The sequence below is a fragment of the Echinops telfairi genome, unplaced genomic scaffold, assembly GCF_000313985.2.
Source record: "Echinops telfairi isolate 266 unplaced genomic scaffold, ASM31398v2 ScPeMD7_7468;HRSCAF=8506_0, whole genome shotgun sequence".
In the NCBI taxonomy this organism is placed as follows: Eukaryota; Metazoa; Chordata; class Mammalia; order Afrosoricida; family Tenrecidae; genus Echinops; species Echinops telfairi.
This window is the reverse complement of record NW_022111369.1, coordinates 17538324-17550660: the sequence shown is the minus strand read 5'-3', so window position 1 is coordinate 17550660 and position 12337 is coordinate 17538324. Positions and strand designations below refer to the sequence as shown.

The 12337-nt window shown below is 39.9% G+C and overlaps 1 protein-coding gene across 1 annotated transcript in view; it reads left to right on the top strand.

Moving 5' to 3' along the window:
- The window catches only part of DAPP1 (dual adaptor of phosphotyrosine and 3-phosphoinositides 1), a 78663-nt gene that overhangs the window by 64083 nt on the left and 2243 nt on the right, over nucleotides 1-12337 (top strand). The window contains exons 5-7 of the mRNA XM_004703441.4: nucleotides 6751-6798; nucleotides 8558-8620; nucleotides 10084-10169. Coding sequence (XP_004703498.1) covers nucleotides 6751-6798; nucleotides 8558-8620; nucleotides 10084-10169 — 197 coding nt within the window. The remainder of the gene's footprint in view (nucleotides 1-6750; nucleotides 6799-8557; nucleotides 8621-10083; nucleotides 10170-12337) is intronic.

Genomic DNA, 12337 nt, shown 5'->3' with positions numbered 1-12337 from the left:
GGTTATCTCCTTGATACATCCTCTAGTTCCTCTTTTTGGTCACCTCACATGCACGTGCCTGTCTCCAGTAATCTGCCCTTGCATTTCTAATCTCTTCTCACACTTAACATTTTGGTGTCTGTCCTTCCAGACTCTTTCTGAAAGATAAATGATTGACGGATAGATAGAAAGAAAATAGTCATAATCTATTCTTTCTGAAACGTTCATTATAAATTGTGAATAACGTACATGTCTCCTTTGTAGTTTTTGAAACACCATTAAAATTTCTTATTATTCCATTTTTGAATGTCCTATTTTATTTATTCAATCCTGTTTAATTTTACATGTTAGTCTGACTGAAATCATTTCAGAATTATAGAAAAGTTGCCAAAATAGTACACATTATCCTGTTTTGTCCTGAGGCAACTGAGAGAAAATTGTCTGCATGATGTCCTATCACCTCAAATACTGCAATGTACATTTCCTACAAACAAAACAAAAAACAATATACCAAACTCACTGCCATCAAGTAGATTCGGACTCATGTGGACCCTGTAGGACAGAGTGGAATTGCCCCTTGGGGTTTAAGACTGTCCATCTCTACAGGAATAGATAGCCTCCATTTTCTCCCTTGGAGAGGCTGGTGGGTTTGAAATACTGACCTTGCAGTTAGGAGTTCAATGCCTAGCCAACAACCTGTGGTTGTTAGGTGCCGACTCACGGTGACCGTGTGCACCCTGGAACAGAGCACGGCCCATTATTGCAGGCCTCCCATCAGTCCCTCTCACCAAGCTTTCTGGGTTTTTTTGCTGAGTATGATGTCCTTTTCCAGAGACCAGTCTCTCCTGGTAGACTGATCACATACCCAAAGTACACGAGACAAAGGCTCACCATCCTCACCTCCAAGGAGCATCCTGGTTCTACTTCTCCCAAAGCGGATTTATTTTTGCTTCTGACAATCCATGTACTTTCAATAGCCTTTACCAACACCATAATTCACGTATATATTTTTTCCTCTGTCTTCCTTATTCAATGTCCAGTTTTCATTTGACTCAGAGGCGAAAGCGAAACTTAAAAAGATAAAAGAGATCTTGTGCGGTAGAGTTGCTCAATCCCATGCAGTTTTTGGTTTCTTGGCTGCTACTTCCATAAGCATTGATCAAGGTCGGAGTAGAATGAAGTCCCTGACAACCTGAGTCTTTTCTACCTTTATCATGATGCTGTGTATTGGCCCTGCTTTGAGAAAGTTTTCCTTTACGCCGAGTCGCAATCCACACGACGGGCAGCATACTTTGCTCTTCAGCAGTGTCTGACGACAGGGTATTTAAAACTAGGAAGTTGGCATTGGTACAGTGCTGCTGTCACTGTCGTAACGGTTAGGTGCTAGTGAGTGGACAGTAAAATGAAGTGCTGCCCGTCCTCGCGATTGTTGCTCTGTTTGAACCCATGGTTCTTGCCACCATGTCCACTCTTGAGGTCCTTTCCCAGGGACTGGTCTCTCCTGATGCCACGTCGAAAGTGTGTGAGCCTTCCGGCTGTTCTTTTTTTAAAAGTCATTTTATTTGGGGGCTCAGACAGCTCTGATCACAGGCTGTCCTTCCAGGAAAAAGGAGCTTGTGCATCTGGCTATCCCAAAATCAATCCACAGGTCACTGACGTTCCACCAGGTTCCTCAGTAAGGTTCTCCAGGTCAAAGGATCACAAAGAACAGTTAGCTGTTCTCTCTCTGAAGTCTTCGCGTTGGGACACTTCCCCTGTCTTTGTTTGGCTTTGTAACTTTAACACTTCTGAAAATCTAGAGGTCAGTTATTTTGTACTCTTCCTCAATGTTGGCTGGTCTGCCATTACCTCACCATTAGATTGAGAGGATGTACTGTTGGTGGAAATGCTACAGACGTCTGCTTTGCCCGTCCCTGCCTCCACTCGGGGACACAGCATTTCCATGTGTCCCATTGGAGTGTGTCAACTTTGATTATAAGGCATCTGTCAGGTCTCTTTACTTTAAAATTACTTTGTTCTCTTGGTTACTAATCAGTATTTTGTGGGGAGGTTATTGAGACAATGTAAACATCCTGTTCCCCTTTAAAATGTTACCACCAATTCTAACATCGATGAATGTTTCTTCTTAGCGTGAATCATCACTGACTGCTGCCACACGGTGATCCTTGGATTTGTCGTTCCTTGTACATAGATTTTATTCTACTCTATGGAAATGAATTTTATCCTTATTTATTCAATCATCGAACATGATTTATATATTCATATTCATAATTGTGATGATCGTTTGTTACAGTTTCTCAAATTTTCCCAGTTTTGCCCAATGAAAGACTGTTAAAGGTAGCTTCTATGTCCATAAAATATGGCCTCATTCTTTGAGCATTTTCTTACTGTCTATAATAGCAAGATGCCCCAGGCTGGTCTTGAATTTGCTTTGTGCCTGCCTCTAAAATCAACCATTTCTTCAGGAAGCCTCCTCTCCTGTTTGGACTTTTTTTTTCTTCTGGAGTATGGAGCTCTGGATATTAAGATCTGAGTGCTATGTAATTATTATTATTGGGGTATTATTCTCTTAGTCAATTCTGTTGGAACTAGAAAAACCACACGCGTGAGTATGTGTTGTTATTAGGGGCTGATATCGGGTCCATTTCTGGTGCGTAGCACCCTCATGAGACAGAGTCGAGCTGCCCCATTGGGCTCTTTAGGTTGTGATCTCTTCAGAGGGGGATCACCAGGTATGTCCCCCCTCGGAGTTGTTTGGTGAGTTCAAGCCACCAACTGCGTAACTGTTGAAGCACCGGGGCTTCTCGTGTATGTCCACAGACAGGAAGGAGCTTCAGAAAGTTCACAGGTAAATTCCATTATGTTCTCATTCTAGCTTTCCTTGAACTTTCTGAAGCCCTCCTCATATGGCTGCACACACATTTACATATCTAGCCATTGTAAATCCTGGAACTCACCATGACACGTCAGTTCTCAACCCAATTCCCCAAGGCGCCATCTAGTTCCCCCTTATTCATATCTGTAGCTCCCTTCTATTTGTGGGGGATGTGACTCTTATTGGTCTTAGTATGCTGACTTTTCTGAGGACCAATTCAATGTAACCAATTTCCAGGGGCTACACCACTATCCACCTCCTAGACTTCCTACTCACTGAACTCGGGGTTCATCATCCTATTCCAAGCCACTGCTGCCTCCTCCCTTGTCAGGGTCAGCGAGAAGCCTGGAAGACCTTGGCGGTCCAAATGACTCGTCCAAACTGCCTCACACGATCCGTTCTACTGGCCATATCAAGGACAGCTAGAGGTCTAGATGACCCATCCCGATGGCCTCACGTTATTCATTCCATAGACCATGTCCAAACAGCCTACTGATGAGCACCCACCCCCCCGATAATGAGGTGCAGAAGTAGGGGACCAACCGTTATGCTGGAATGAGAACCAATCAGGATGCAAGAATAAGGGTCAATGGGAAAGCAGGAAGAGGGCTGAGGCAAGCCGATGGGGGTCCCCAATAAAATCCACTGCCTTACCGCTGGGCATTGTGGGCTTAATCAAATCGTGGGGGGACCTGCTTCATGACCGGCCAAGTGTACGTTGCTTATGAAATCTTTGCCCTGCTTAATGTCTTGTCTGTCTTACTGTCCTGTCTCACTGTCCTGTGTGTGTGGCTCTCTCCATTGTGGTGGCAAACCACTCCGGGCAAACTTGCTAGCTTTTTGCTGAGGAAGAAAAGCCTGGCGACATCGACTTTGGAAACAAAAACATCCCTCATCACAGATGTCTACTCAGTCAACGCAACGCTGACACTTTGCACTGACCCATCACCTTTTCCTTTCTGAGTAAAACCCTCCTTCTCTCTGCCCAGTCTCTCACCAAGCTGCCGCCACAACCATCTCTCTCTCTCTCTCTCTTTCCGCAATCCCTGCACTAGGCTGCAGCCCTTGTGTCCACACACACCTATACCTATCTTCCTTCATGAGGCTTTATGGTTGTTTTTATTGTTATTACGGTAGGCAAGCCATCCAGTCAGCAGGATAGCAGGTAAACAGGGAGACGGGAACAATAGGAAGCGAACAAGCGTAGTCCTCAGTCCAAGTTCAAGCATTTGGATTGTTTCTGATGGGAGCTCTTAACAAACTTTTTTTATTGTTGTAGACCATAGATTTTTAAAAATAAAATGAATCTGTTAGAGAATTATTTCTTTACTCCAGAAGCATTTAAGGAAATTAATATTCTCAATGACTCTCTCTATAGCCTTTTACTTATCTTTCAAGTCCATGGGAAAAATAATAGATTTATAGCCTATTATTTGTGTGTGTGTGTCGGGGGGGTAGGATAAAGAGGAGTACAATTCTTCATCCTGATTTCAATGAATAATCATATCAGGGTCTTCTATATAGTAGTTGGTGTGTGTGTGTGTGTGTGTGGTTGTTATGCTTATTTTTCTTTATAAATCATTTTATTGGGGACTCTTACAGCTTTTATAACAATCCATACATCAATTATATCAAGCACATTTGTATACATGTTGCCAACATCATTTTCAAACTATATAACAGTTTCGGTTCCTTAATTATTTTGTCTCTACAGACATTAACTTGCAACAACCCAAAATGTTTTCATTTTTTTGCCATTTCTATAATCTAGTGCCTAAATTCAATTCAGTGAATTCAATTTCTTTAATGTCAAAATAAATCACTGATTGTGTGATATCAAATCCACCAATTTTAGTTCAACAATAACTAAATGGACACCTGAGAGGTTCACTATTACTTTAATGCTGTGAAAATGAACTGGTTACAATGATTAATTATTAATATACCCCCGCTCCACCGCAGGGAGACCAACAACAGAAAAGTGGGTGAAGGGAGACAATGGATGGTGTAAGCTATGAAAATAGTAATTTATAATTTAACTAGGGTTCATGAGGGAGGGAGGGTAAGAAAGGGAGGGCAAAAAATGAGCTGATACCAAGTGCTCAAGTAGAAAGGAAATGTTTTGAAAAATGATGGCAACATATGTACAAATGTGCTTGACACATGGATGTATGGATTATTATCAGCGCTGTAAGAACCCCCCCAAAATGATTTTTTTTAAAAAAGTTACTCTCACCTACAGCAAGCAAAATCTAGTCATCTACATATCCCATATTGTTGACAAACTGTCCACCAATCTTGATGCTGTGTTCTTAAAATACTCAGATTTGCTCAGCATGTATGTTGAATAAATATGGTGAAAGGAAAAATCAGTAGTTACTATTTCTATTTTTAAAAATTTTATTGTGGACTTTTACAGCTTTTATGACATTTCATACATCAATTATATCAAGCACATTTGTACATATGTTGCCATCATCATTTTCTAAACATTTACTTTCTATTTGAGCCCTTGGTGTCAGCTCCTCCTGTTTCGCTCCCTGCCCCCTCCAACCCTCAGGACCCCTTGAGAAATTATAAATTAATATTGTTTTCATGTCTTACATCCACATTTCTGTTGTTCATCCCCCTTGGGGGGGGGTGATTATGCGTCAATCATAGTTACCATTCTTGTTTTAACTCCTTTTTTTGCTATGATGATTGTTGTTCCCCTTTTTATTTGGTAGGAAGAATTTACCTCAGGCCAAAAAAAAGAAAATCCTGTGGAAACTCCCATAAAAAGAAACTTGCCCTCAACTAACTCATTTCCCACTTTTTATTCGTTTTTTTTCTTGTTATTACCAGACATATTATGACATCATATTAGAACAAAAATATCCTACCAGGAATTCAATTTCTTCTAAAATATATGAAGGAAATGTTAAGTTTCTTAATCCTAGGGTCCTTGTCTTATGCAAATTTCTATTCACTACCCCCCACCGCTATTCCTTATACTACATAGATGCTCACCAAGTGTGTGATACTGTCTTTACCCCTGAATTAATGATTCGGAGATTAAAAGAAATGAAGCCTTTTCATTTCAGCCCCTTTGGACAAGTTAAGTGTAAATAAATCTGCATTTCTGGAAATTATCCCATGGAATATGGGTCTCAAGAGATTATCTGTGAAAAATGAATATTGGAAATTCAGTACCTAAAGATCCCTGTTAAAAAAATCCCTAAAGCACGTTAGCATAATAAAGACCATGAAACCCAGAACTAAGAAATTCCTTTACTTTCCCTTATCCAAGGAGCCTTAATGACATAGTGGTTACTCAATGGGCTGCTAACTACAAAGTCAGTAGTTCAAAACCAACAGCTACTCCTGGGACAGAGATGAGTCTATTTCTGTACAGAGCTACTCCCAGAAACCCACCAGGGCAGCTCTACCCTCTCCTCCAGGACCCTGTGAGTCAGAATCGGCTTGGTGGCAGTGAGAGCTCCTTTATCCAGAGTATATACAGACCATCGAAGCGCATGCATGGATGTGGATGTGCACATGTGTGTCATAGCACACAACAGTCCAAAGAGCTGCCTTTCACAGAATACACGTTGGCCCAAACTATTTTTTTGCAAGTGAAAAGATGTGGCTTTTGTATTTTCAAGTCGCTATTGATGGTAGTTTAGAGGGCTTTCTATAGTTCCGTTGTTGCCTGCTGCCCAGGGCTGTGCTGGAGGATCCCATCTGCAATCTCTCATCACACACAGACCCTTTCCAAGTGCCCAGGTGAAGAAGGAACGGGGACCAATGATTGATTGATGAAAGGCAAACTTGTTTTTCAAGTTCACAAAGGAGCCAAATAGATAAGGATAAAAATCATTTGTTCTCGGTTCACTCGATGCTGTTTTCTTTTTCAGCTGGGGACCAAAGAAGGCTACCTCACCAAACAAGGGGGCTTGGTCAAGGTAAGGAAGCACGTCAGCCAGGAGGAGCGGAATGCATCCTGACACAAACGCTCGCATTGTGACAGTCGTTTGTTTTCCCCTCAAGAAAGTTGCCACCTTGTTTTGTCCCAGTTAATAACCCAAAGGTTGATGGTTTGAACCCACTGGCTGCTCTGGGGGAGCAAGATGAGTTAGTTAGTCTGCTTCTGCAAAGATCAGAGGCCGCGGGAGCCCTGTGGGGCAGTTCTAGTCTGGCGGACAGGGCATTAAGAGTCAGAATCAACTGCAATACAATGGGTTCACTTATTTGCTCTTGTGTGTGGTTTTGAAATTAATATTTACCTGCTTGGAGGGTTCATCTTGATGGAGAGTTAATTCATCCAAATAATGGGAATGACGTGAACATTCTGTAGTAAAACCTTTCTTGATAATTGCCTACATTTTATACTCAAGAAAACACACATTTTTATGGAATAATTGAAGATGAATATAGTAAATTAATTATAGAACATTTATTTTTTATAAAAATAAGTCAAATTGTATAAATTGTTTATCTAAAATACAGTAAAAGGGTCACCATGTCTTAACGGAAGTATTTGATAAAATCCCACGGCAAACTCAATTTAGGACTTTACTATCCAGGGTATCAAACTGCCTACCATTTATATCATTGTACCTTTAATGTCACTTATTTCCACGTGGTAAGATCCCTGTTGAATATGGTTATTTCTTCCTATCGTAAGAGTCAGGGTACACATCTTCTCTCATGGGGACTGACTGCCTTGCTGGAGTTTCAGCATAAACATTAGTCGTTTGTGTCCTTGCTGCACTGCATACTTCTTGAGGGCAAACAGTATTTGTATGCATAGAATATTTATCTTTTTAAGTCCTTTGTTCTTTCACTTAACTGGGAAGATTGCTGCCTAGAATAAGACTAACCCATTGCTGTCAAGATGATTCTGACTCATGGCCATGGCTTTGGAATAGAGAGTGTTGGTTTCCAGTGCCTGTGACCTTTTGGAAGTAGATCAGCAGGCTGTACTTGTGAGGTGCCTGTGGGTGGGCTCAACTTTCCAACCTTTCTGGTAACAACCAAGTGTGTTTCAGGATTCTGGGAACACAAAAAGAAAACAATAGATCTTGAATGATCGCCACAAATGCCATCGAATTCTTAAATAAGATTTAAAAGATCACGTAGTCTGAGGACCCTGAACTGGAACTTTGTTATTAGCAAAATTTAAAAATAACAGTATTTGCCACTGTGGTGTGAGAAATTACTAAAGTACAATGAACTTCCAAGGATTCTATGTCGTGAGTACTCAAAAAGAGTTCTCTATTCTTGTTAGAGAGCTAATAAGATGAAAATTCCAGTTGTTATAATCGACCGTGAATATTTATTTAGGCTATTTTATTTTTTTAATATTTTAAAATGATATCTCTGCCTATTATCATAAAATTAATGAATGAAATTATTCAACTTTTTATAGATATTCTGAATTTTTTTTTCCCCAAGCATGACTCTCACTGCAATAATCTTCTTCAGGATTATTATTTTAGCTAAGGACTAATATGATAAATAAATAGTGTATTTTACTTTAAGTAATAAATATTGTTTATTAGTCTTTTAACTAAACAAAATATCCTTTGTACTTTACAAAATCAAATGAATGAATTAAAAGGCTAATACACTGAGGAAAGAAAACTGTCTAGTTCAAACATAGCTTTCCTCTTCAAAGTCCCTGTCTTTTAATTAAATTTTGCTTTGTTATTTTGTCCTCAGACTTGGAAAACAAGATGGTTCACTTTGCACAGAAATGAACTGAAGTATTTCAAAGACCAAATGGTGAGAAACATTGTAACACATGTTCCCATTGTATATCAGCTCTCTAGAAGAAAGAAACATCTATTTTTTTGTAAACTTCTGAAAATCTTTTATTCCATCCCCGACCCCAAAAAGAATTTATTAGAAATTTGAATCTCTGATTCTTCACATGAGCAGAGCTCTTTTGCAAAGATGAAATGGGTATTACAGAAATTGCTCTGTTGGACTAGCTATGCTATGGTTTCCAGAAAAATATAATTCTGTTTTAGAGAATGAAATCATTCTCTTGCTACAATTTATTGCTTTTTTTTTAAAAAAAAAAAACATTTTCCTGTTTATTAAAACTCCATTCACTTGCTGGAATGTGTGGCTAACTGGATAACTGTCTACTTGGTCATGAGATCAGAAGGCCTGGATGATGCCTGGCTACAGGAAAATTGGATCAAGGTTTCTGTCAGGAAGAATCCCCATCAAAGCTGGGGAAACGCAGGACAGAATTTCACATTCTAATGGCTTCTAAACTGGAGCCAGGGAAGATGAAAGAGCCCCTGAAACGATTGCCCTAAAATCATCTTCAAACCTTCAATAAAAAGCATCCTGAAGTCCTCTTAAAACCAAGCAATAGTTTCATTTAACTAGTACAGAATGCCTGCCTTCATTGTACTCTTTTCAAATCAAATTCATAGCAGATTAGAGAGGACATATTCCATAGAGAATGCAGAGAGAAGTCAGTTTAGGTCGATGAGGGAGAAGCAAGAAAGTTTGTGTGAGAATGGTCGCATACCTCAGATGTGAGCAATGCCCCTGATTGGACATCTAGACACTGTCGAATTGGCATATTTCTGCCATGCATATCCTCAACAACAACAAAAAATTAAGTATGTTTTAAATGCCCATTCCCCATGTTCATTTCATGAAGATTAAAATTATCTTTTTTCTAACACAAAACTTCTGAGCAAGTAGAAGTTTAAGACGGAAGACCAATCTGATTCCCATTCATGTGTTAAAATCCACTGCCATCAAATGTAAATTGATAAATACTATCTCTTCTTATGACCCAGTGTCATGAAAGGCTACCAAAAAAAGAAACCACTGTACCTGAATTTATGCTGACTCATAACAACGCCATATAACAGAGGAGAATGACCCCTCTGGGTGAGGGAGGTTGTGAATCCTTCCAGGAGTGGACTGCCTCATTGTTCTCCCACTGAGAAGCTAGTGGGTTTGAACAATTGACTTTGAAGTTAATAGCCCAAATGCATAATCCACTACGTCATCAGGGATCCTCCTGTTACCTTCAAATCAGGTGTATGACTTCCTTTTATATGGCTTCTCTATTTCTAGTCCTTTTAGTGAAATTAAAATTCACAGCTGCCCACCGTAGGAGAATTGTTAGGGGAATCATTATGAGCAGAATTGTGTGTGTGTGTGTGCATTTTATGCTAACATGGGTTTGTTGCTTTTTGCTTGCTTTTTAAATAAAGTCACCAGAACCAATTCGGATCCTAGACCTAACAGAATGTTCAGCTGTACAGTTTGATTACTCACAAGAAAGAGTAAACTGCTTTTGGTAAGTTGTTTTATAATTGAAATATTCAATCACTTATTTTAACTATCACACCACTGCCATTGAGTTGACTCTGACCCTTAGGGACCTACACAACAGAAAATTGTATGTTTTAATGTAGTCTAAATGTTTCTGAAAAATAAGAATATCAGCTGTAGAAGTACAATTATAAAATTTCTTGAAAAATTCCATGTCTCTCAATTCCATTTTCTATGAGCTTTCTGAAGCCCTTTCATATTACCATAGCTAAGAAAATTTCCATAAAAATTCCACATGACCTAGCAGGGGTAAAATTTTCACATATGTGCTAGTCTGGGTAGACTAGAAACAAATTCATAAACATGCATATGTTTATAAGAAAGAATTTTATATACAAGAACAATTGCATATTGAGAAAATGTCCCAACCGAGTCCAGCTCAAGTCCATAAGTCTGATATTAGCCCATATGCCCAACACCAATCTATAAAGTCCTCTTCAGACTCACAAAACACAAGCAATGATGGTGAATGCAGGAAGATCACAGGCCCGTGGGTTGGAAGTCTTGTGGATCCAGTGGCGTTGTAACCATCTCAGAGCTGGCATGGATCTCTACGTGGCTTCTCCGGCTCCTGAGGCTCTGGTTGCATCAGGGTAGTTCCATGTGGCTTCTCCAGCTCAGGACACTAGTGTAGTTCCGTGTTTCTTGTCAGCTTGCAATGTCTCCCAGGGAGTGAGCATTGATTGAGTCTCCCGCCTCCAGGAAGGAAAATACAGCAGTTCCCAAAATTCTCAGGAGAAGGCCATGCCCACACAGAGGTCTCATTGGCTATCTCCAGATTGACAGGCTAGACACCACCCCTACACTCTTAATCCACAAATTGACACTAGATTATGTAACCACCACAACATATAACAAGAAATCTGGAGGCAGGTAGCTACCTTGAAAAGGTCAGGTTCAACATCTGTACCTTATTTGGGCCTTTTCCTCATACCTGTTGCTCAACATCCAAGATGGCTACTCCAACTTCTGGTTTCATGTACGCATATAAGAAAGAGAAAGCGATGGCACGGGCCACGTTTTTTTCTCCTTTTTTTTTAAAATCAAGAAGGCCAAAAGGTTTTCCAGAAACTTCCCTATTAGGTTTCCCTTTATATCACATTGCCTAAGAGCCCCATGGGCATCCCTAGCAACTGGACAGGCCAAAAAGAGAAATAGAATGAGACTTATTGCGTGTGGATTCTGCGGTCAGCAAGAAGAAAGGACAACACTACCTGTGTGAGTAGCTGATTTATAGACCATGCACAGTAAGTACCAAATAACAATTCTAGGACCCTGTATAATGTAAGGTCACCCCTCTTCTCACCACACTCCTGGACCTCTCAGCCCTACTGAACCTCACATTGGGAACTGAACTTTGTATACATGAACTTAACTCTTGCCTATTTAGAAATTATTGGTACAAACAAAATTTGCCACTTAAGCTTTTGGAGGTAGAAACCCCTTCGCAATTTTAATTCCTGGTGTTTTTTTTTTAAGACTTTGATGTTTTGCTTGTCAACTGGGAAGACAGGAATTATGGGCAAGGCATTAACTATGATTGCCCTTTTAAGTCAAATGATTTTGAATATATATCCAACAATGCAAGCCAAATACTATCAAGTTAATTCTGGTTCATAGCAATGTACAAGACTGAGTGGAACTGTTCCATCGGGTTTCCTAGACTGTAAATCTTTCCATGAGCAGACAGCCTCATCATTCTCTCATGCAGCTGATGGAGGATTTGAACCACTGACTGGTTAACAACTGACACCTTTAACCACCGCACCACCATGTACCATTATCTTATGACCAGTGGTGGTCAAAATGAATACTTGAAGGGCATTATTGTCTCTTTTTCCTGTCCTAAGTAGCTGAAAATTCTCACAACCAATGAAGATGAGCATTGTCTCTGTTGAAATGATCTAACACAAACACATGTTCTTCAGCAAACTCTACAATTTGTCTTGCTAACTCCTTAAATCATAGCGCAGGCACATGGAGTCATCTGAGTGATCAGCTGAATAAGCACATAAATGGTGTAGTCAGCCCAAAACGAGGGAAAAAGAAGGCTCTAAAGGGTTTGGAGTGTGCTGAACATGCTTTTTCTTTTTTTCCTTCTTGGAAGAACCAGTAAAGAAAATAAATGTGCCT